Below are 20,932 nucleotides of genomic sequence, written 5' to 3' on the forward strand. Positions count from 1 at the left end.
CCATTCCGTCATTTAACGAGAAGGTCTGCCTCGCTCATGCAGGTAATCGCTGGGAATGAAATGGTAATGCTTTCGAGCCGGCGTTCTGCTGCAGCTTACGCTTAAACACAAACTGTGCACATAGAAACAGATACAAATAGACACATTTAAGGGCACTAATGTGTAGACACAACAACGACAAACACACAGGTGCGCTTCACATTTCATGATGAGGTAAAACCACAAGTGGGATCCATCTTTTTCCCCCTGTCTTCTGCCTCGCCCCCGGTTAAGGAGCGAACCAGTGTGACCCTCATCAATATTGACAAGCTTTTTCATGAAATGAGCTCAGAGATGGAAAAATGAACAAGACCTTGGAGAGAAATTGAGAGCAGGATGGAGAGTGAGGCAGAATGCAAATGCTTCGATGGCCAAGGGCATTACTTGTACGGGGAAGGCCAAAAAAACAGATATTATGCACCTCTCTTCCTCACTCATCTCCTCAGTCGTCACTCTTTCTCCCTCTCTTTGTATCTCTCCATCTCCATCTCATTCATTGCGCCCCTCATCTTTTTTACTGTTGAATCTCCAAAATGACGGCACATAAAACACCTAGGAGCAGAAGCTCCCAGAGTGCTCATTAGCGCCTCGTTAGCATCGAAAATGATCATCTCAAGAAGCGAATGGGTCTTGGATGGGTGGAGGTGCTCAACAAATGAGATAAAAATATCTTTTCTTAGCAAAGTGTCTTTTTACTGCACCATATCAGAAAAGATTTGAATCCATTTACTTTCATCTTCCTCTGGCACAACAGAGATGCTCTGATGGACATAATTAGAAATCACTTTTTCTCTGCTGTCACGTAAAAATGATTTGACAACAGGTGGACTTAACACCTCCAAGGCCTTCCTTCAGCCACGTCAGAGCTACAGACTGAACAGCTGTGCTCAGAAAGCAGCAGGAGCCGCTGCTGATGAGTGACTGACATCCGCCCTTGGCCAAGGTGGGCAGCTTATGCGAGGAAAGGCAGCTTCTTCAGCCCATTTTTCAGATCGTACTCAGTGTCACACAGACAAGACAAGACAAGCTCATTAAAATACATATATTGCTGCTCTAGTGAGACAGGAAGTCACATCACTGTGTCTGCACAAGGTGCAGCGGGATGTTAGCGGAGCAGCAGCAGCCTCAGTCCTCCCTCAAAAACACCTTCACTGTTAAATCTTCTGAGGGGAAGGATAAGTGTCATACTGTCATACTAACCAATGCAAACAGTGCTTCTGTGTTTAAGCATTGTTTTTCCTCCCACTCCAGGCCTCCACTGGTTTCCATCTGTTTCTACACAGTACGAACGTCAGGCCTGTTGGGCGGCCTCTCGCTCACCTGTCTTATTTCTTGATCTGGCCTCATTCCTAATTGTAATATGAATCTCATCGTGATTATCATAATGGTTCTTATCTCACTGTATTGTGTATAAGAACCACTTTATTTATTATTAGAATTATTATCATTATCATGTAATTATTATTATTATGTTATTAGTGGTTACATCACATTGGTTATCCCTGTAACGCTAACACTGTATCCTTCTTTCTCTCTCCACCACACGTCAGCACTTCTCGTTACACACAGACACGCACACACAACCTCCCCCTGAAGTCGGGGCACTGACGTCAGTTCATAACTTATAACAATAACTGACATTTCAAAATATCAATTACCAGCTATTTATTTAGGTAGTTGTTCTAATGCTTCCCTTATTATTACCTACCTACTGATTATGCATTTGTTTTTCAATCAAGCATTATTTTTTTTCTCTCCCAGACACACATTCAACACGTGTGCCATATTTAACAGGTATCCATTAAAATAGTCAATAATTACTCTCTGAGTCACTCTAACTGCATGATGTTAATTATCCTGCCTATTATTTCATCCTTGTTTGTTTTGTTTCATGCCAGGTTCTGTACGTCACCCTGTCTGTCTGTCCTTTTCTAGCATTGTTGCATCTGTAAATTCATTCCCATTTTGGTTTTGCACAGATAAAGAAAATAATTAGCAAAAAATGCAGAACGTGTCGTCGTGCGGTGTAGATGGAGCTCACCTCTCGTCCTCTTGCTCTGACTGTATCTACAGCTGCAGTATTGGATGGAAGTGTAACATTTAGTGTCTCTTGAGAGAATGGGATTTGTCCCATAGCCTGGGGCGGATAGCGGTGCAATCTATTCTAGTGTGTGACTGCATTTTGCTGTTCCTGTTTGTTTTTGAGAGCGGCCAGCACAACCCCTCCACCTACACACACACACACACACACGCTCTCATAGGTATTTCACTGTTTTGCCCCCGAGCAAAGAGAAATTGTCCTGCATCCTGACATTCTTCTGTGCATTAACTTACCTGCAGCCGTGCTTTCTGCACAGGAATGTGTAAATTATGTTTATGACAAGTTACCTTCTTACTAGAATCCATATTTATAGACAAACATTGTCCACTTCTTCGTTAATTGGTTCTAATGAATATTACATCCTATGCTCGCACACACAGGAGGTCGACCTCTAAATATTCAGTAAAAAGCAAGTACAGACAACATACATGAAAACAAATACACGTCTGTCTGCTACATTTGACCTTTATGTCTGATGTTTTAGTCACCAGTGGGAAGTGTGTGTTCTTCACAAATCCTCACTCTTCCTTTGTGCCCCTTCTTTATCAGTATGTACTTCATGGTCTGTTTCAAATGGCCCATTGTGGCATGAAGTCCAGTTTAAAGAGCTATTAATTCTACACACACCTCTTTCCTCTTTTGGCTCTGTCAACAGCGTTTCATTAAAGCGGCCTCAGTAGTTTGCAGCCGGTGAATGTTTTCCCTCTGCCTCCAGCTCCCGGTGGCGGCAGGGTGAGGTCCTTGAAGTCCTTTATAAGGAAATTGGGCTTGACAGCAACAGCAGATAGTTTGGCTTTTGTGTTTTCCCTTTGTTGTTGTTGTTGCTCCTTTTGATTCGGCGCTGGAAAAATGCAAAACAGAGGAATATAAAGTGTTATTAACTTTTTTCTTTCTCTACCCCGCTTCCCCTCAATTTTCTATCCTTCCTAATTTTCTCTCCTCGACTCATTTTCTTCATGCATAACCCCCCTGTCATTTCCTCCCTCTCACTTCATTCCTCATATCTCTCCATCCAGGCAGTACTACGAGATGCTGTACAACACTGCAGATGAGCTGCTGAATCTGGTCGTGGACCAGGGCGTTCGCTACACGGAGCTGGAGTACATCAATGCCCTGTCCTTGCTCCATCGCAGCCAGACGGGTGTAGGGGACCTGGGCACCCAAAACATCCGGCTGCAGAGGCTGAAGGAGATCATCTGCGAGCAGGCCGCCATCAAACAGGCCACTAAGGACAAGAAGATCACGACCGTGTAAAGATAAAACAAGACCGGGTCCAGAGGGGGGGGTTGAGTCGCCTGGAAATCAGATAAAGTTAAGCAGTGAAACAGAATAACAGTGTGTTTCCCAGTCACCAATCTACAGCACCTACACTTTGTTGTTTCAGCTCCCTCAGATCTGTCTTGCAGGAACACATGCTGCAGATATTTGGGTCATGTATGCAAGAGTGAGGACTGAGAGAGCAAAAAACATGCAGTACAGGAGATATTGAAGAATTGGGTCAGAAAACACTGAAATAGAGGCTTGCTCCAGACCTAGATCATAATGTGTGTCAAATCTGTTGATGGAGAGTGTGTCTTCTCTTCCCTGATGTGATGAAACTCATTGTAATCAAGGGTTGACACAGATGTACTCTATTCTATTTCTGGGCATGTATATATATATATATACATATACAGTAACACAAGTGCAGCACTGACTCACTCTAATTGGGAATTGAGGTGACAACCAGCGCCGCTGCAAACTTTGCAAGTCTACTTGGCCATGTATCTATGTCATAAGATAACCCATATTGTCCATTTACACTTTTTAAAAGACTGAACAAATGCAACACTCGCGCTCCAGCGGTCCCCCACTCACCATGACTCCAGCTCCAGATAAAAGACGATTGTCTCACCCAAACACTCACCCAAACTTCGGCCCCATCTCATCTCATTTTCCTATTAGATCTAAACTGCTGCTCTCAATTACACCTCTAGCTCTTCTCTCCTGGCAGCCCCATGGGCCCACTGATTCTGTCTGCAATAACAGATGCCAGATTAGACCGTCTGAATGAGGCCACATCTTCCGCCTGCTGCCAATTTGGGTTGGTCCCCAAAGATCTCCCTAGCTGAGAATTGTATCGTATCTATGGCTGTTAAAAATCTGTTTATCTGTTTTCTTATAGTTTGCGCTGTAAACTTGCGCGGCTGGTGTTGAAAGTTGTGAGTTGATTCATTTTTTTGTACACATTAGGCAGAAGAGACTCAGTAATGAAGATATTTTTGCTGATTTCAGTTTCATCCTTCCACAGTGGAATGACTTGCACTTACTGTGTTAAATAATATGTGTGGGAATACATTTCATTAGCCTTACTAGCTCTATAAACAGAAACGGTGCAATTCTGGATCTTTATTTTGTTGTCCCCACTACATGTGCTCAAGTCTTTTAAAGTGAGCTAAACATATAAACTCAAGAGGCGATCACAAATCATTCCCCTCCCTGCAACCCTCCATGTTTTTAGTTCATTAACTTGGGAGAGAAGTACTTAACGAGGGGAGGAGAGGGGAATGGGAGCCTTGTCAATACAGCAGGCCCGGCGCTGGTCTCCCTGAAGCCCACAGAGCAATCCATCATAATGACACATAGGCTGGGATCGATGGGAAAACAACCGCGGAGCTGCTCAGGGGCTCGCCTACCACTCTGAAACGTACACTTGGTGTAAAATCTAAAATCTGCTCATTCAGCTGTTCACTTCAGAGCCACTTTGGTAATGTTATACATGGGAAGATTTAATACAATGTTAACTGGCTGTTATCACACTGTGCACACATAACCCATAAAAGTCCAGAAGGCTTATGTATTGGGTGTACTCCATATCTGTAAGTGCGAACCACTCCTGCTGCCCATGCATTTTATTAATGTGAGAAACATGTAAAATTGAATAAAAGTTTTTTTTTTTTTTTTTTTTTTACTCGGAGGCAAAACTCAGCTCATCTGCTCTTCTTTGCAGTGGACCTTTATTTCACACATCTGTTCCATTAATGTCTGTCTTTCAAGTAAGAATGTATTGAATTCTAGACATCAAAGTGTGTCAGTCTTGAACAAGTTTAAACACGAGTAGCATGTCACAAATGCTCTGAACCTACTCTAAATCAAGCACACATGATTTGTCAGTGCATACGCTAATACGCTGAAAAAATAAATGCTTCAAATTCCCGTCTGGTTTTGTGTATTTTGTGCAGTGTTGTTCCTTGTGTGGTTGCGTAAGAGTCATATTTTCCACTGGGGGAATTACAGCTGACAAGAGTTCGTGCATGCAGTAACACCTCTTTCACACATGACAGCACAGTCCATCACTGTTTTGATGCACCCGGGATGTTACTGCCTTATATCATACGAGTGAGACGGATCTGAAACCAGCACTAGAGGATGTACTTTACCTGACAGGTGTGATGTGTGACATGGTTTGAAGCATGAAGTGCCAGAGTGCAGCATATTGGAATCAGAAAAATAAACACAGACAACATGCCACCTGAAGGCTTGTTCTGTTGACATAAATCCGTGTCTGTTGGATTTTTTTTTTTTTTTTTTTTTTTGGCACAGTGTGATATTTGCAAAGCCAGGCAGTGTTATTAGCCCAGTTGTGTCTACAGTCAATGGAGTACTGAACAAAAGTGTGACCCAGCAACTGAAATTTAAAATGTACAGCTGGAAACCTTAGTAGTCACATGTTGATTGATGGGTCGTTAAAAAACTAAATCTCTGAATATGTCAGTAATGCTTGTTAATCATTTTAGTGTTAAATGGCGACATTTATTTATTTTTAACTAAGAGAAATATACATTGGAAATCATAAATAGGTCAAATATTACAATTGTTTTTAAACATTTTTTAGTCCTGGTAAACTTTTAGTCCTTATCACGCACTTAGTTTTTGTGCGTTTTGTTGCCTTTGGGGATGTATGTCAAGTAAATGGTGTAAACAAGGCTCCTAATGTGAAATCTGTGGATGATTTTCATTTCTCTTTTAATTGTCTCGCTCACCTAAGTCACTAAGGCTGTTAACAGCACTCACAGCTACGTTAGGTTCTGGATTTGTTTTCCTCTCACCTTCCAGGGTTCTGCCTTCTCCCCTGTCTTTTGAACACCTGCTCACTGTGTGCCACTGTCGCTGTTGGGAACAGGTAACTACATCACCCACAATTCCTTTCACCGCTCACTTGTCTTAGCGTTGCCTAGCGACGACGGTGTACGCTTCTTGTGAAAAGCTAACTTACTAGCTAGCCAGAAGACGGAAAGTTAGACCTTTTTTTAATCAAAAAGTCGCCACTTTGCCTCATTATAAGTCAGTCTGTAGTCGCCAAGTTTTTGATTATTCAATAATGAAAGGAAAAAAGAGTGAACAGTTTTCCTCGGCGTTACTCTAGCTGCTGCCCCCCAGGGTCTCTCAGTGACGCTCCCTTTGCTCAGGCTCCCAGCCGCGTTGAGCCAGAAGAAAACAGAGATGGAGGTAAGGAGCTGGACACCTTAGCTGGTAACTAACTGCATGTAATGTGTCTTCATACTTATTAGGAGTAAAGTTTTTTTTTTGTTTCCGTTTCTTTCATTCTATCGTTTTGAGCATGTCCAAAAAAAATTAAGCTGTCATGTGTAATTGCACCAAAGTGGAATCAAAAAACGCAGAGTGACTGTATATTAATGGAGCAGTTTGAATAAACCTCCATATTTGTTCCGTTGTGCAACAGGTAAAGCAGGTAACCTTGCACAAGAGGTCTGGGGAAATAAAACAACACAGCAAGGTCAAATGGTTGATTAATTTTCAATTTGCGGTAGCGGCGTTAAGCGCAATTAGAGTGGTGTGCATCATTTGTAAGCAAGTGTGTGTGTGTGTGTGTGTGTGTGTGTGTGTGTGTGTGTGTGTGTGTGTACTGCATGAATATGTGCATGTGTGCTTTGCGGGGCAGGAAGCTGTGAGCAGTAAGTGATGCTTTTAATGGTCTTCAGACTCTGTGCATGTGTTGTTAGTGCAGGGATCCCTACAGTTCACGGCTGCACATGCAAGCGTCACTGCTGTATTCAAACACTGAAGTATATCCTGTGTATGTTTCCAGAAGGGTGGAGTTTTAACTGCTGAGATGGTGTCCAGCTGTGTGTCCAACCTTGGACGCTTTGGCACTGGGCTGCAACACTTGTACCACCACCTGTCTCTGCCTGTAAGACACACAGACATCATTTATAAATGACATTAAATGGCTTTCAACATCTGACTTGCCTGTCAGATTTGTCGAGATGAAGCCTTTCCTGACAAATCAGTTTACCTCAGCACTGTGTCGTGTTCTTGTTGTGGTGACCGATCTCTTGGTCATTTAATTTTGAGGCTAAGTTTAACTAAGGTTGTATTTTTCTCTACTCTAGAGTCACAATCTCAGTGACATCTCTGTTTTATGCAATTATGTCCATCTTCAAAAGCTGGAACTGCCACACAACAAAATCAAAGGTGACGTTTCATTATTAGATGAATTCAGTGACCTTGAAGATGTAATCAAGACTTAAATTATTCACAGTTGAGTAGTTTTTTTTTATTTTTCTAACTTTTCTCAACTGCCAGATTTATCCTGTGTGAGCTGCATGCCGTACCTCGTCATCCTTGACGCTTCTCACAACGAAATCTCCACCTTTTTTGGATTCCAGCCACCCAAGAATCTAAAGGTAATGTAGGACCTTGAACTGACAGGATAAGACCACATTTGATTGTTGGCTTGGGCTCCTCTCCTGTTATTCCCTCAAGATAGGCCTGGATTTCCATAGCCCATCTGTAGTCACTTTGAATATGCTTACAAGGCATTAACTGCCCTTGAATGACAGTGAACTTCAGCAAACTGAAAATTCTTTCCCATACTCTATGGATTTAGGCGAAGAATTTCTTCAGTGACATGTACTGAAGGCTTTCATGACTTTGGTTAATAGTGTGCTGCCTTTTTTTTTTCAGGAAGTCAATTTCTCCCATAACCGTATGACAGAAATGAAGGACTTGTCGGCCTATTCGTCGCTTAGCAAACTGGATCTTGCCTGTATCCTTGTTGTTAGACATTTACATTCATCCATGTGAACTCACATACGTGCTTTCTTTGTCTTTGTCTTTTTTCAAATCCCCTATAGCTTCTTTCTGTACCTATGCATTACAATGTCTACAGAAATACACTGATGTTTGGCAGCCTTTTCCCCTTGTGTGTTATTCCTAACACGCCCGCTCTCAGACAACAGTTTCAGTGAGATCAGCGGTCTTGAGCAATGTTGCAAGCTCACCCATCTCAGCCTGGCACATAACAAGATCTTGAGGATCAGCGGCCTGGACGGTCTGCCTCTCACGCACCTCTGCCTCGTAGGTCCTACTCTATTACAGTCAGAGATATGACACACAGAGTGTACATACATACGCACACGTGAACATTCAAACGTTCAAGCTCATACTGACAAGCGGACGTCTCATTTGTCTTTCTTTGCCGTTGCTTGGCAATACTTCCATTTACATGTATGGCATTGCTTCACAGGAGGTTGTTTCCCTCCATGTGTTGTCTAGTATCTACACCCACACACCCTCTCTCTCTCTCTCTCTCTCTCTCTCTCTCACACACACACAGTAGTAGTGATCTCTCTTATTGCATGTCTTTTACCTCACATATGCTAAATTTCACCTATTTCCGTTTGTCTTTCTGTCCTCTCCCCTCTGTCTTTGTCTTTATGTCTCTGTTTTTGGCCCCATTTTTACATTCACTAAAACCTTGGCCCCCTGTTCGAGAATCACCATATGGTCCAACAGCAGGCCTTTTCTCTCTCTCTCTCTCTCTCTCTCTCTCTCTCTCTCTCTCTCTCTCTCTCTCTCTCTCTCTCGCTCTCTCTCCCTCTCTCTCTTTCTACTTGTGTGTGTGTGCACATGGATGTTCTGTCCTTTATCAGTGTTTCCTCATTGTCAGCAGCCATCGGTCTGGCTCTGTCTGCCCCTGTCTGTAGCTTTGCTTTGGGACCAGCAGCTGGTGTTTGAGTGAGCCTGGACCAAGTTCAGCACATATGCGCGCGCACACACACACACACACACACACACACACACACACACACACACACACACACACACACACACACACACACACACACACACACACACACACACACACACACACCTTGTCCGTCCAGCATCCATCTAATCCCATCCCTGACCCTCTTCCTCACATGCTGCCTCCCTAAACAGCACAGCCCTGTCAGCCAGCCTGTTTCACAGCCCATCACAGCACCGACCTAGAGCTTCAGGGGACCAGCGCAGTCACCCACCCCCGCTGACAGCAGCCCTCTGCCAGGCAACATGCTTGGCAAGAGCAGGGTGAGGTGTGGCCAGACGGCTAGATAACAACTTTAGTTGGTGGAATGGAGTGAGAAGCAGGCTGGGGACCCTGACAAGGGAGGAATGCCCAGGTCTGGTTCTTCCGTTGGTTAGCGTGCTGTGCTAGCACCTCACCAGCTGTTTGGCTGTCAGTCCTCACCTGTCAGGATTTAGCAGAGAGAGGCAGGCCTGCCACTCAACTCAGCACTGAGGGGAAAGAAAGTTCACACACCCTGCAGAGCGACCATGGCGTGTCCTTAATATTTATCTGTGGGAATCATTGACTGTATATGAAGTAGGACTGTGGGTTGGAAGCCACTTATGCATGCATGCATATTCATGAATATCACGCACTTGTCTCTTAAAATACGTCTTTCCTGTCTGCGTCCAGAGGGGGAACCAGCTGGAGAGGATTGAAGGGTTGGAGAATCTGAAGAATCTGCAGGTTCTCGACTTGTCTCTGAACAGCATCAGCAGTCTGTCTGGTCTCCAGAATCTCCACCTCCTGGGCTCCATCAATCTAGAGAAAAACCTGGTATTAGTCTGAGAGAACAGCATAAATATGTCAGCCTAATTCTTACATGGGATCCAAGCTCTTTATGAGATTAAAATTCAAAAATGAATGTAAATTTGCACCACAGCTTTTCTTAAAAGCATTACTTCAGAATAAAGAAATCCATGTACCGCACAGACATTGAGCTGCGGTGCTGGAAATTCTCTTTAAATCCTAAAAGAGTAGGTACATGTTTGAGAACATTTCAGCTGGACACATGGCTGTTTCAGCTCCAAAACCTGTCACCATTTTACACCTCTGTGCCATGGATTTTTTTGTAGACTGGCCAGTTTGAAAGTCCAGGTGCAGGTGAATGAGTTAAATTATACCATCACAAATACAGCCCAGAGTTTTAACACATTCTGAAATGTCCCCAAAACGGACTCCAGTACGAGTACACTCCAATACAGCAATTAAATCTGGTCAGTTGAGAATGACCTTCCATGCTCAACAAGTTTCTTATTTCGATGACTACAAATAAACCATTACATGGCACTCTACCCAATAAATCTGTGTTTTTTTGTTTCAGATTAGTGAAATTAAGGAGTGCAAACACATTCATGATCTTTTCCTGTTGAGGGACCTCAACCTGCTGGAAAACCCTGTGCAGGTAATCCAATCTTTTACTGACCATCGCATGCGACCATGAACAGAAAAAGTTTGTGCTTTGAGTCTAGATTCCTCATTATGTCTTTATAATATATGCCATGTGAATGTACATTGGCAGGAGCAACCTGATTACAGACTGGCGGTCATCTTCCTCCTTCAACACCTGACTGTGCTGGACCAAGAGAAGGTCACTGCTGAAGAAAAGGTACGAATACAAACCAGATGAATGTTGCAGTCTAACAGCACAAACATGGTGTCTCAACATGGCTGACCTCCATGTTTAATTTCACAAAGCAGGAATGAGTGCCACGAACCTAAATCAGCTGTTAATGTTTTCCATGCATGTGGGATAGCTCGCTTTTTGTGACACTTGATTACTAACCTTAAATCCCAGGTGTCATCAGTAAACAAGTATGACCCTCCTTTGGATGTGGTGGCAGCCCGGGATCACATGACCCACCTGGTGTATCAGTTGATGCAGCCCCAGGTGGTCTATGACAGGTTAGTACAAATATACTGTATTGTGTGATATGTAATAGATTACCTCTGAATGCTCATGTGCCTTGCTCCCAAAAGCAAAGCTTAAGAGAAAACCAGCCAGTGGTCTGATAATAATGTTGACAGAGGTGATGGGAAACACTGAAGTGCTCTCTAGGAAATGAGCTTTGAAGTTGAAGGTTGATCCAATGTGTTGATTTGTCATAATCATAAAAATCTTGCAAAATCAAGAAAGTCAAACATGAGCCGCATTTTATCTGCAGTGTTTCTGTGGTGCTCATGTTATCTACTCCCTAAAAGAAGAAAATGAGTGCATGCGTCAGCACTTTTTTGAAAACATCCATCATCAGCAAATAAAATGCTGCAGCTATAGTCAATTTACCACTCTCCTCTGTGCTGCCTAGAAAGAGCATATCCACATTGCCCACAAGGCTCCCGTTTATATCGACTGTAGGAGTGGCTTTCATGACTCGAGAAGTTTGTGCTCTGGCTTCACGGTTTAATAAACTTTAGTCTTGCTCATCTATGGTTTGAGAGGATGTACGTGTAAGGCTTAAGTTTATTAGAAACCTGTGTGTGTGCCTCTCCAAGCAGCACTTTGCCCAGTGCGGACTCTCCGTATCCTATGCTGGTTCTGACCGGTCCTCAAGGCTGCGGGAAGAGAGAGCTGGCCCACAGACTGTGTCAGGAGTTCAACGAATACTTTGCCCACGGGTCAGTCTTAAAAGTGCATTATTTAATTGTTGGCTGTCTTTGTCTTGGTTGTTTCATGTAGAATTATTGCTGATGTCATGTCCTGCCATGGACACGCAGCCAGCAGGACAGATAGTGCTGCTGCAGCTCAGCAAGAAAACTGTGGAAGAGACCCAATTTGTCAGTTTGTCAAACATCAGTCTGGACTGCTGAGACCTCATATTAGCTTTGGCTAAACCTCAAAGTACATTTCTTTGCAAAATGAGGAATGCAGATTTTGACTCCCCGATTTCTTATAGTGTAGTCCCAGCTTGAGGGGGGATAATTATACCACCCAGTAACTCTTTCAATGTACATGTGGCGTTTGAGTTTAGTGGTCTTCTCACAGTTCATAGCCCTCCTTCTCGTCCTCTTTGCTGGTTGTACGTCTGAGATTTTTCACATCCTTAGACCTCTGAACTCATACGACTGGAAGCGTTACATGGACTCTCCAGAGTGTGTCTCTACCTTGTGTGTGTTTCCACAGAACCTGTCACACCACAAGGGGGCCCTATTTTGGAGAGGAGAATGGAATTGATTACCATTTTGTCAGCGAGGAGGATTTTCAGGACATGATTCACATGGTGCGTTAGATTGCTCTTAAGCTTTTTCTGACGCTTGGAGCGACCACATGAAAGCAAAATACATGTTTCAGGTTATTTTGAGCTCTGTGTTCAGAATACTCGGATGCACTCTGTTACAAATCATACAAGCGTTAATACTCACTATGGGTTAATTAAATGTATATTGGCTCTTTTTTAGTGCCCTTGTTTCACATAACTCCTTAAGCAAGTTTCAGATTGAATTCGCTCACTGGCAATAATGAGCTGAGTAGCTGAGATAATTACTTTTACTTGGATGGATTGATTTTACTTTAACTGGCTGGTATTTAACAAAGATACATTTAGTTGAATTGAGCTTTTTTGATAAGCTGTAATGGCTGTATTAATTCAATTTTACTTAAGGATGACTTATCGCAGCATCTCCTACAATGCTTCCATGCAAGTCACGGTTAATGAAACAACTGACAAGGACACAGAGAGGTAATGGGTTTTGAAATTATGAGTATGCAGACAATGGTACAAATCACACAAAATGCACCTCCTCTCTCAGAGGGTCAAACTGTGTGCGTTTAAGCTTTGAGGATAACAAAATCGTCAAATGAGTGGAGTTTTCTTAGGGTCGTAAAAACGGGTGCAGAGGTCAGAGATCTCGGACACATTTGTTTTCCATCTTGTCCCTCGAGTCAAGCTGCCTGTTATGTAAGAATGGTGGAGGATGATGGATAGAGGTCGGGGTCATGCAGTGATTTACACAGCGAGGGCTTTGATGCTGGAATTTATGCCTTTTGTCTTCTCCTACAGGGGAAGTGGATCAGGTTAACTTTATTGTCTATCCTTCGTTCTACTTGATTTTTCCAATTTTCTCCACCCTCTATTCTTCTGTTGCCAGCAACTTGGTTTATGGCTGTCCTGCCCTCCTTTTCTTGCTCTCCCCTTTTAATGTGTCAGCCGCCCTCTTCCTCTTCACTCCCTTTTCCCTCAGAGGTGCTTTTTAGTAACGATGCAATCACAACCTCTTGAGCCCACTTCTTGTGGCTGTTCTTAAACAAAATTAACCATAATCAGCAGCCGTTGGTACTTATTATACTCCTTACTGTGTTGTAAACACAGGGAACACCTGCTGTGCAATTTTGTCTGAATAGCATCTAAGTCTGATAATATGGAATCACAAGTATCATGTTTACGACTGAGTGTTTGGATGCTTGTCAATGACCTATTTAGGAAATTTCGGGGACACGAAAGACATCCTTGTTTCACTTTTGGACAGACATCGTCCCTAAATTATCAGTGAAACCTAACTAAATCTAAAATGTAATGGCTCATGGTTAATGAGTTTTCTTTACATTGTTATTATATCATGCAGTTTTCCATCCTGTGTGCACTTCTAAAGGCAGAGGGCAGAGACTATTTTTATTGGGAAACATTTAGCATAATAAAGCCGTGTTAGATTACTGTTTTCTTGTTAGTGTATTGTTTACTGTTTCTGGTTTCAAATATAGCCTTGTAATTGACAGGCCTTGATGTTACGAAATCTGTGCTCTCTAATTGCTGTGATTTTAAATGTAGCCCACCGCATTAATACAGTCAAAATAAGCTTCAGATACACCATGCAAAACAACATTTTCTCATTACATTTGCACAAATAGCTGCTCAATTGTAGTAATAGAATTCATACATGTTTATTCAACTTTTTCTTGGGAGTCATGACAAATTGCTTAAGTTTTATTTTTATGTCTGAATTCCTTTTTGCCACCACAAACCAAAGAACATCTTGCTCTCCTGAACTGTATTGGATTTGGCCAAGAGCTTGTTGACAGTTAAAAATAAAACCGCACCAAAAGCCGGCAGACAAAAGGTCAGGGGTCATGTGTGAGAAGTAACAAAAAGAGGGTTTTTTTGCACTGGTCACCCAGTCAAAAGTCCAGTTCACAGGTGGGCAAATGACTTGAGGTTGTATATCTTGACAGGACATGCCGGGGTTGTGTATGCATGGGAGGTAATAAGACCACTTTGGGAGATAAATGCTGCTCCTAACTGGTAACTCCATGGGTAGTGGGGCAATAAAGTGGTGCACAAGTACGTTCTGTCATTCTTTCCCTTCATAACTGGGAATTTCCCTTTAGGGTAAGTTTATCCAGACCATGCAGTACGGGGGTCACAGATACGGCCTGACCAGAGACGCCGTAGAGGATGTAGCCAGAGAAGGACTAGCCTGCTGCCTGCATATGGAGCTAGAGGTGCGTATGGAAAAGTGTTGTCTGACAGTACGTTCACCAGGCTAATGTATAAATAAACCAGGTGTAAGTGTTTATTTATGCATTTGTCCACAAGTTCAAATCCATCAGTGGATGCTGATGTATAAACAGATAATAAGTAATAAAATCTAGTTGTAGTAATATAAAATATGCCATCATAGGAGAAGTTAGAATTCTTGAGAAAATACATTAAATATTGGTTAATAAATTGTCCCTATATCTGTTTACAGCTACATTACCGTGTGTTATAAAGAATTTATCAAATGTTTTTATACTACTTATAATGTCAAAATGGCTGAGGCTGAGTAATATCTTGAAAACCAAGCAGGTATACATTTTTGTTCTAAAACTAGTATATAAAGCATCTGCAAACCTTATTTGTCTTGTTCCGCTCCAGTGATATTTAAGTAATGCAAAATGTACTTCAAGGCTGTCAGCGATGTTTTGTTTCAAACCCATGACACAGAGCGGAGCTTCTTTCTCTGTATCAACAGCGCGCTTTATTGGAATGAAAGCTAATAAATAATATTTCCAGTGATTCGGGATGAGACCGCGGGATCGTACACACACTGTTTGGAATGCTAAATTGCTTTTGCCTGCATGCGTGTGTCGCCAGTGGATTTGAGTTTTCAGTTTCCATCTCCAGTGTTGTTGCAGCACAGTGTGAATCAGTTCGAACAGCTTAAAATCCATTTCAAAGCAGACCCTCGGTGTAACAGAACTTTTCGCCTGTCCTCGCAGGGCGTGCTCAGTCTGAAGAAGACCTACTTCGAGCCTCGCTACATCCTGCTCATCCCCATCCAGGTGGAGCAGTACACGGGCCACCTGAAAAACCGTGGTCTCTACACCCAAGCACAGATTGACATGGCGGTGTCACGTTTGGAGCTCTATGCCAGCACCAACAGGCAGCGACCGGGATTCTTCGATAATGTTATCCCCTGTGGTAATTGGAGAACTTCATTATGATATGGAATGTGTTCATTCATGTTGCTTGATGCTCTACTTGTTCATTTAAGTGTGCGTTACAGTTATAATAATGACAATTTAATATCCCCCAGTGGCCTCTGGATCCATTTTACTATTAGTTAATGACAGTTTAATTGTAGTACAAAGTGTAATCATGAATACTCTCAATTAATTTCAACGAATATCTATTTTAACTGAAGACAACACAATCGATTCCCAGGGAGACATGTTTTTCTTCCTGCTTTGGATATGATGTTAGTAAGAGAGAAATTTGGAAGTCTCGGCTGTGATTGCTTTGTTCACAGGCAGTTTGTCAATGTAGTGCCTCACAGAGCGAAAAATACCCTGCCTTACCCTGGCTTAGCGCAACTGTCATTGGTATAGCCTTAGATAAATTAACACACTCCGCTAAAATCCATACACTACACTTTCAATCCAATTACCACATGTATTAAGGGCACGTAGCCACGGAATAGCTGTGTTTATCATCCCCTCATGAAAGCACTCAGACATGTTAGCTGTTTTCTTAATGAGATCAACATACAGGGAGTGTGGAACCTCATCACTTTTATGCACTGCTAGCTAGCACCTCATTACACTAAGGTCATCATGCCCATATCTTTGATTCATTGCTGTTTGATGGGAGATGCATTGGCTCTGTTCACAACCAGATTTTTTTTGTGTGGTGGTGTGTGTGTGTGTGTGCGCACTGGGATGTGAGAGTAGATGACTGGGATGAAGCCTATCAGGCACTGAGGCGAGTAGTGAAGGAGTACCTGTTGCTAGATGAGCAGGAAGAAGGGGAAAACAACAGCAGAGCATCCCCTGACTGCACAGGTGTGTATTTGTTTGTTTGCTCAGATCATGATTGGCCGTCTCAAAGCGTCAGGTTTTTTGAGGCGTGCTGTGCTGCATCGATTTAGACCACTGTTTTTTAACTTCAGGAAAGTGCAACACTGAATCACTGCAGCGCCCCTTTTACATGGCCATAAATTAGATTTGATTGTGTCTAAACAGAAAAATAACGTCTGTAAATCTGTTTTCCTGCTCCACGTAGCGTATTCTCTGTTTATGTGTGTGCATGCGTACACAGCCTGTGCATCCTGTGCATCTATGTAAGAATGCTGTAGCCATCAGACGCAGCGTTACGCAGCACTGATATACAGCATCTGTCTCCTTCTGTCTCAGGTCGCGAGCCGGAGGAGGAGCCGCCTTCACCCCTGTCGAGGTCAGGATCGGCCGTGCTGACGTCACACTCTGCCGCAGCTCTTGACCCGTCAGATCCGTCTTACAGAAACCATTTCACCAAGATCCAGGCAGCGCTCAGCCCTCAGAAGAGCCACGCTGTGAGTTCAAAGATGTCTGATGAAAAATGTATTGGTAATGAAGCCTGTAAGTGGATGTTAAATAGACATCTAGACTGTATGAAATTTATGCAAAAATAATCCTCAATCTTCTATTAAGACGCCCTCTTTCTTTCTCGTCCTCACTGCCATATGTCATCGCTCGTCTGCCCCCCCCACTCTAATCACCCTCTGCATCAGCTTCCTTTTTTGTCTCCCATCTCACTTCCTCTAAACTCCTTCTCTCCATCTCCCTCCTCTGCAGGAGCTAGTTTCCATCAGGAGGCGCGAGCAGCTGGTGAGAGAGGCGATAGTGGGGAAGAGTCCAGGGGTCTACAGCCAGCTCTTCAAAAGGTTCATTATAAGTAGCACGCACTCCACTGCACTCCAGTGCTTAATTTCAAGCGGGCACTCGGCTGGGCCAAATTGGTTTAATTGGCGCACTTGTCCAAACTGCGTTTTGATGGTTTGTTTTGTGCTTTTGTTTGACCTTGAGGGTGAAGTGACAGGTGCCCAAATTATTTGAATCTAACTGTCTGTTAATATGACGGCATTGTGGAGTGGCACTCTCTTCTCACTGTTCCCAAAATATACCCGTCATCAGTTATTAAATGGAAATTGCTTTTCCGTTATGATTTGTCATCATGAAGAAGAATGATTGAATTTTGCCCCATTTTTTTTGGTTTGCCTCAGGTCTGCTCAGACAGCACCATCTTCACTGCACAATCATGATCCTGGCACTCGTTTTAGTGAGGACAGCAGGTGAGACACACATATGCACACACACACACACACACACACACACACACACACACACACACTACACTTACAGGTGCTCACACTCTGCCGGTGCAGTCAAAACCTAGGCCAGATGTTGCTGTGAAAGAATAGCAGATTTATACAAATACTTCAAAGCTGTATAAGATTTCACTCTGTATATGCTGTCTGAATTCATAATACCAGCATTTAGATTTAAGGTGAGGTGAGTGAATCCAAGTCCTGTGGTTTCATAAGAAAAACAATCCGCAGCTAAAGATTTAGGAGCAGGAAACTGCTTTTGTACTACTGTTCTTCACTCCCTTGGCTTGTTTTCACAACATATGTTCACTTTTATAGAGCTCACTCTACTGGTGCAATTCATGTGGGGCTGAACGTGCACACACACATCCCACACACACACACACACACACACACACACACACACACACACACACACACACGCACGCTTGCTTCCACACAAGCGCACTCACTCATAAATTGTGATTTTATAGCTTTTCCTGCTTTTTGACTCCCCTGTGTACACACTCATATAAACAGCCAAATATGGGTTTAATGAGTCTGACATTGACATAGTATGTGTGGTTATGAGTGTGTGCTGCACACACAGCTTTCTCTCACCTGTACAAATTGTTTTCTGTTTATTTTTCTCCAAAGAAACATACATGCCAAGATGCAGTACATGTTCAGTCAAATGTAATGTGCTGTCTGATGTGCTCAGTGGGCAAGTTTTGCCAAACTTGTTCAAAATCTACGAGTTCTGTCAACGCGGTCTGAGCAATAAATGCCCCCAGTATGTCCTGTTAGCATTACTCAGCCCTTCAGTATTTGTGTAGAGGATTCCAGACATCTGTCTGCACTGCTCTTAATCGGGATGTGTCTTTACTCGTGTGTGTCTGTCTCCCATACTGTAACAGAGGATCCTTTTGTATTCCTCTGACAGTTGCTTTGTGTAGTCCTGTGCACTTGCATGTGTGTTGGACAAAAATCCATATCTGTTTGTTTATTGAGTATCAAAAGTCAAACTCAATATTGTGGCTTGTGGTCAGAAATACTGCTCCGATGGTCCCTCTCTGTGTTCCCGGCTTGATGGTAAAACCTCCAAAAGCACGTTCTTTTGTGTGTGCTTTCTCACCTTTGTGACTGGTCCCTTTAACAACCTGGTTTCCTTTCACTGCACACCTTCACTGCACAAACTTGTCTGTCTCTGTCCCCCCTGTGATTCGTCTTTTCCTACGTCCCTTTTTTCCTCCACCAGCAGCTCGGACGAGTCTCGTGCCAGTTCAGCGCTGTCTGTGCCCAGTTCAGCCGGGGCCTTGTCTGGCTTAGTGGAGCCGCTAGATATCTCTGTCCTGGGACACACTTTGGAAACACTCAAAGGTTATTTTTGCTGTTTTTTAATCTTTTTAGGGCATTTTTATGTTGTTAAATATAGAAGCAAAGAGAGGAGAGATGTTACTGCTACAGGCCAGGGGAAAGATAGTGGCAAGTAATTTGTTGTACACTTACAGTATTATGCTTTAAGTTCTAACACTGTTCCAAACTAAGTCAACTACTGTATATTTTTCTAATGTATTTTATTCATTCATTTTATAGTTTTAAATACACCGATTGTAAGATAATCCAGCTGACAGTATTAAGTTCTAAAGGTTTGTCGACGTCTTTTTATGTCTGTAATTGCATCAAGTAAAATATTCCCATTTCATCACATGGCACCAGGCCAAACTCCTGAATCCCCCCGTCCAGGCACAGAGCAGCTGGCTGTGGCCACGTCTCCTTCCACCGATAGACGTCCTGGATCCAACGTCAAGGCCATCCTGCCGCCAATCCCCGCTGGGCGCAAGACCCCTGCAGCGCCCAGCCCGGCTCCCTCACCCAGACCCAGCTCAGTCGCAGATGGGAGGGGGGAAGGAGATGCAGACAGGGAGGGATAGCTTTTAAGGTTTTAGGTCATCTGATATCAAAAACAGTTGTAAATATTCAAAAAATTGTCTTAACATTAAAATACGATGAAGTCAGTCAGTCAGTAAACAGGTAAGAGCTTGGCCTCTTAAGATTAAAAGAACATCCAAACATCTGTAAATGCAAAAGTTAACAGTCAACCAAACTACACATCTTGCTATCTCACCACAGACTGATGTGATGAACCCAGGCCAAACACTTGAGGTTAGATTTCAGTGTCAGCACTTGCCTTTTCCTGTGATCTGCCTTAACACGTCTGGATCGTTTGCACTTCCTGTATACTATATTCATGACAAGTGATGCCTTTAATGACCATATATAAGGTGACTGCAGTATGATTATAGGCGAGGTTGTGTTTTCTTCCTCTTTAAATTGACTGACTGACTGTCCTAAAGGTAGTCAGTGTTGACACACGCAATGATTCAGGCTCACACAGTTTGATAAGCACGTCTTTCACGCATGATAGCCGTAGTCGTGTGTGTATGTTTTCATATTCATGTGTTCAGATTCCTGATTAAAAGGAGGACTGTTCCTTTCATTTGGAAAAGTTCCTGTCGACAAAGTATTAAGTGGTACACGACATGTTTTATGAATGTTGCATTAATTTTCCTGACAGTGAAGTGGCATTATTTTTCCTACTGTTCAGTAATCTCACCAAATAGGATTTGCCATTGACATGTAGATACTGATCTTTTATGTGCAGCGTGGAGCTCTTGTCACTGAATGATAAATACATCATTAATCTTTATCTCTTCTGATGGGATTATTTATTCAACTGGAAACACATTCATATGGAAGTTGTTGACAGGTATTAAACAGTGAGCCATCACAGACAAGTTTGTGTGTTTTTGTCAGCTTGTGTGTGTGTGTGTGTTGCGCACAGCCATGCGTACCGGTGCACCCGTATGTTTGTGAATGCTGCAGTGTTCATTTTTGATTCATTGTAAATTGGAATTGTCATCTGTCTTAGATGTGTTCATTGCTTATTTAGCAGCCAGCCTGCTTGTACGTAGGTGCTTGTTTGTGTGCACATACAGTATGCATGTTCTGGTTCTTGGGCTGTATGTGTGAATGCAGCACACGCACGCAAGCACACACACACACACACACACACACACACACACACACACACACACACACACACACACACACACACACACACAAAGCACACCTGGCCATCC

General features: G+C 42.9%; 2 protein-coding genes across 3 annotated transcripts in view; both read left to right on the plus strand.

Moving 5' to 3' along the window:
* Window positions 1–5,335, plus strand: part of exoc4 (exocyst complex component 4) — a 112,533-nt gene extending 107,198 nt beyond the window's left edge. The window contains exon 20 of the mRNA XM_070991771.1: window positions 3,157–5,335. Coding sequence (XP_070847872.1) covers window positions 3,157–3,394 — 238 coding nt within the window. The 3' untranslated portion in view covers window positions 3,395–5,335. The remainder of the gene's footprint in view (window positions 1–3,156) is intronic.
* Window positions 5,336–7,235: 1,900 nt separating this feature from the next.
* On the plus strand, window positions 7,236–19,748 carry lrguk (leucine-rich repeats and guanylate kinase domain containing). 2 transcript variants are annotated; one of them, XM_070992229.1, is made up of 19 exons: window positions 7,236–7,331; window positions 7,534–7,615; window positions 7,727–7,827; window positions 8,108–8,189; window positions 8,376–8,500; window positions 9,885–10,028; window positions 10,576–10,656; window positions 10,774–10,860; window positions 11,050–11,156; window positions 11,748–11,867; window positions 12,373–12,469; window positions 14,572–14,685; window positions 15,445–15,646; window positions 16,396–16,506; window positions 16,858–17,015; window positions 17,278–17,366; window positions 17,706–17,774; window positions 19,048–19,169; window positions 19,509–19,748. In XM_070992229.1, exons 1-19 carry the CDS (start codon window positions 7,254–7,256, stop codon window positions 19,721–19,723), a joined length of 2,184 nt encoding a protein of 727 aa, XP_070848330.1. In that variant the 5' UTR covers window positions 7,236–7,253; the 3' UTR covers window positions 19,724–19,748. The 2 variants fall into 2 exon arrangements, with proteins under 2 accessions (XP_070848330.1, XP_070848331.1); XM_070992230.1 differs by having other exon boundaries at window positions 19,051–19,169.
* The last annotated feature ends 1,184 nt before the right edge of the window (window positions 19,749–20,932 follow it).

This window comes from Chaetodon trifascialis, chromosome 22, assembly GCF_039877785.1.
Source record: "Chaetodon trifascialis isolate fChaTrf1 chromosome 22, fChaTrf1.hap1, whole genome shotgun sequence".
NCBI lineage: Eukaryota > Metazoa > Chordata > Actinopteri > Chaetodontiformes > Chaetodontidae > Chaetodon > Chaetodon trifascialis.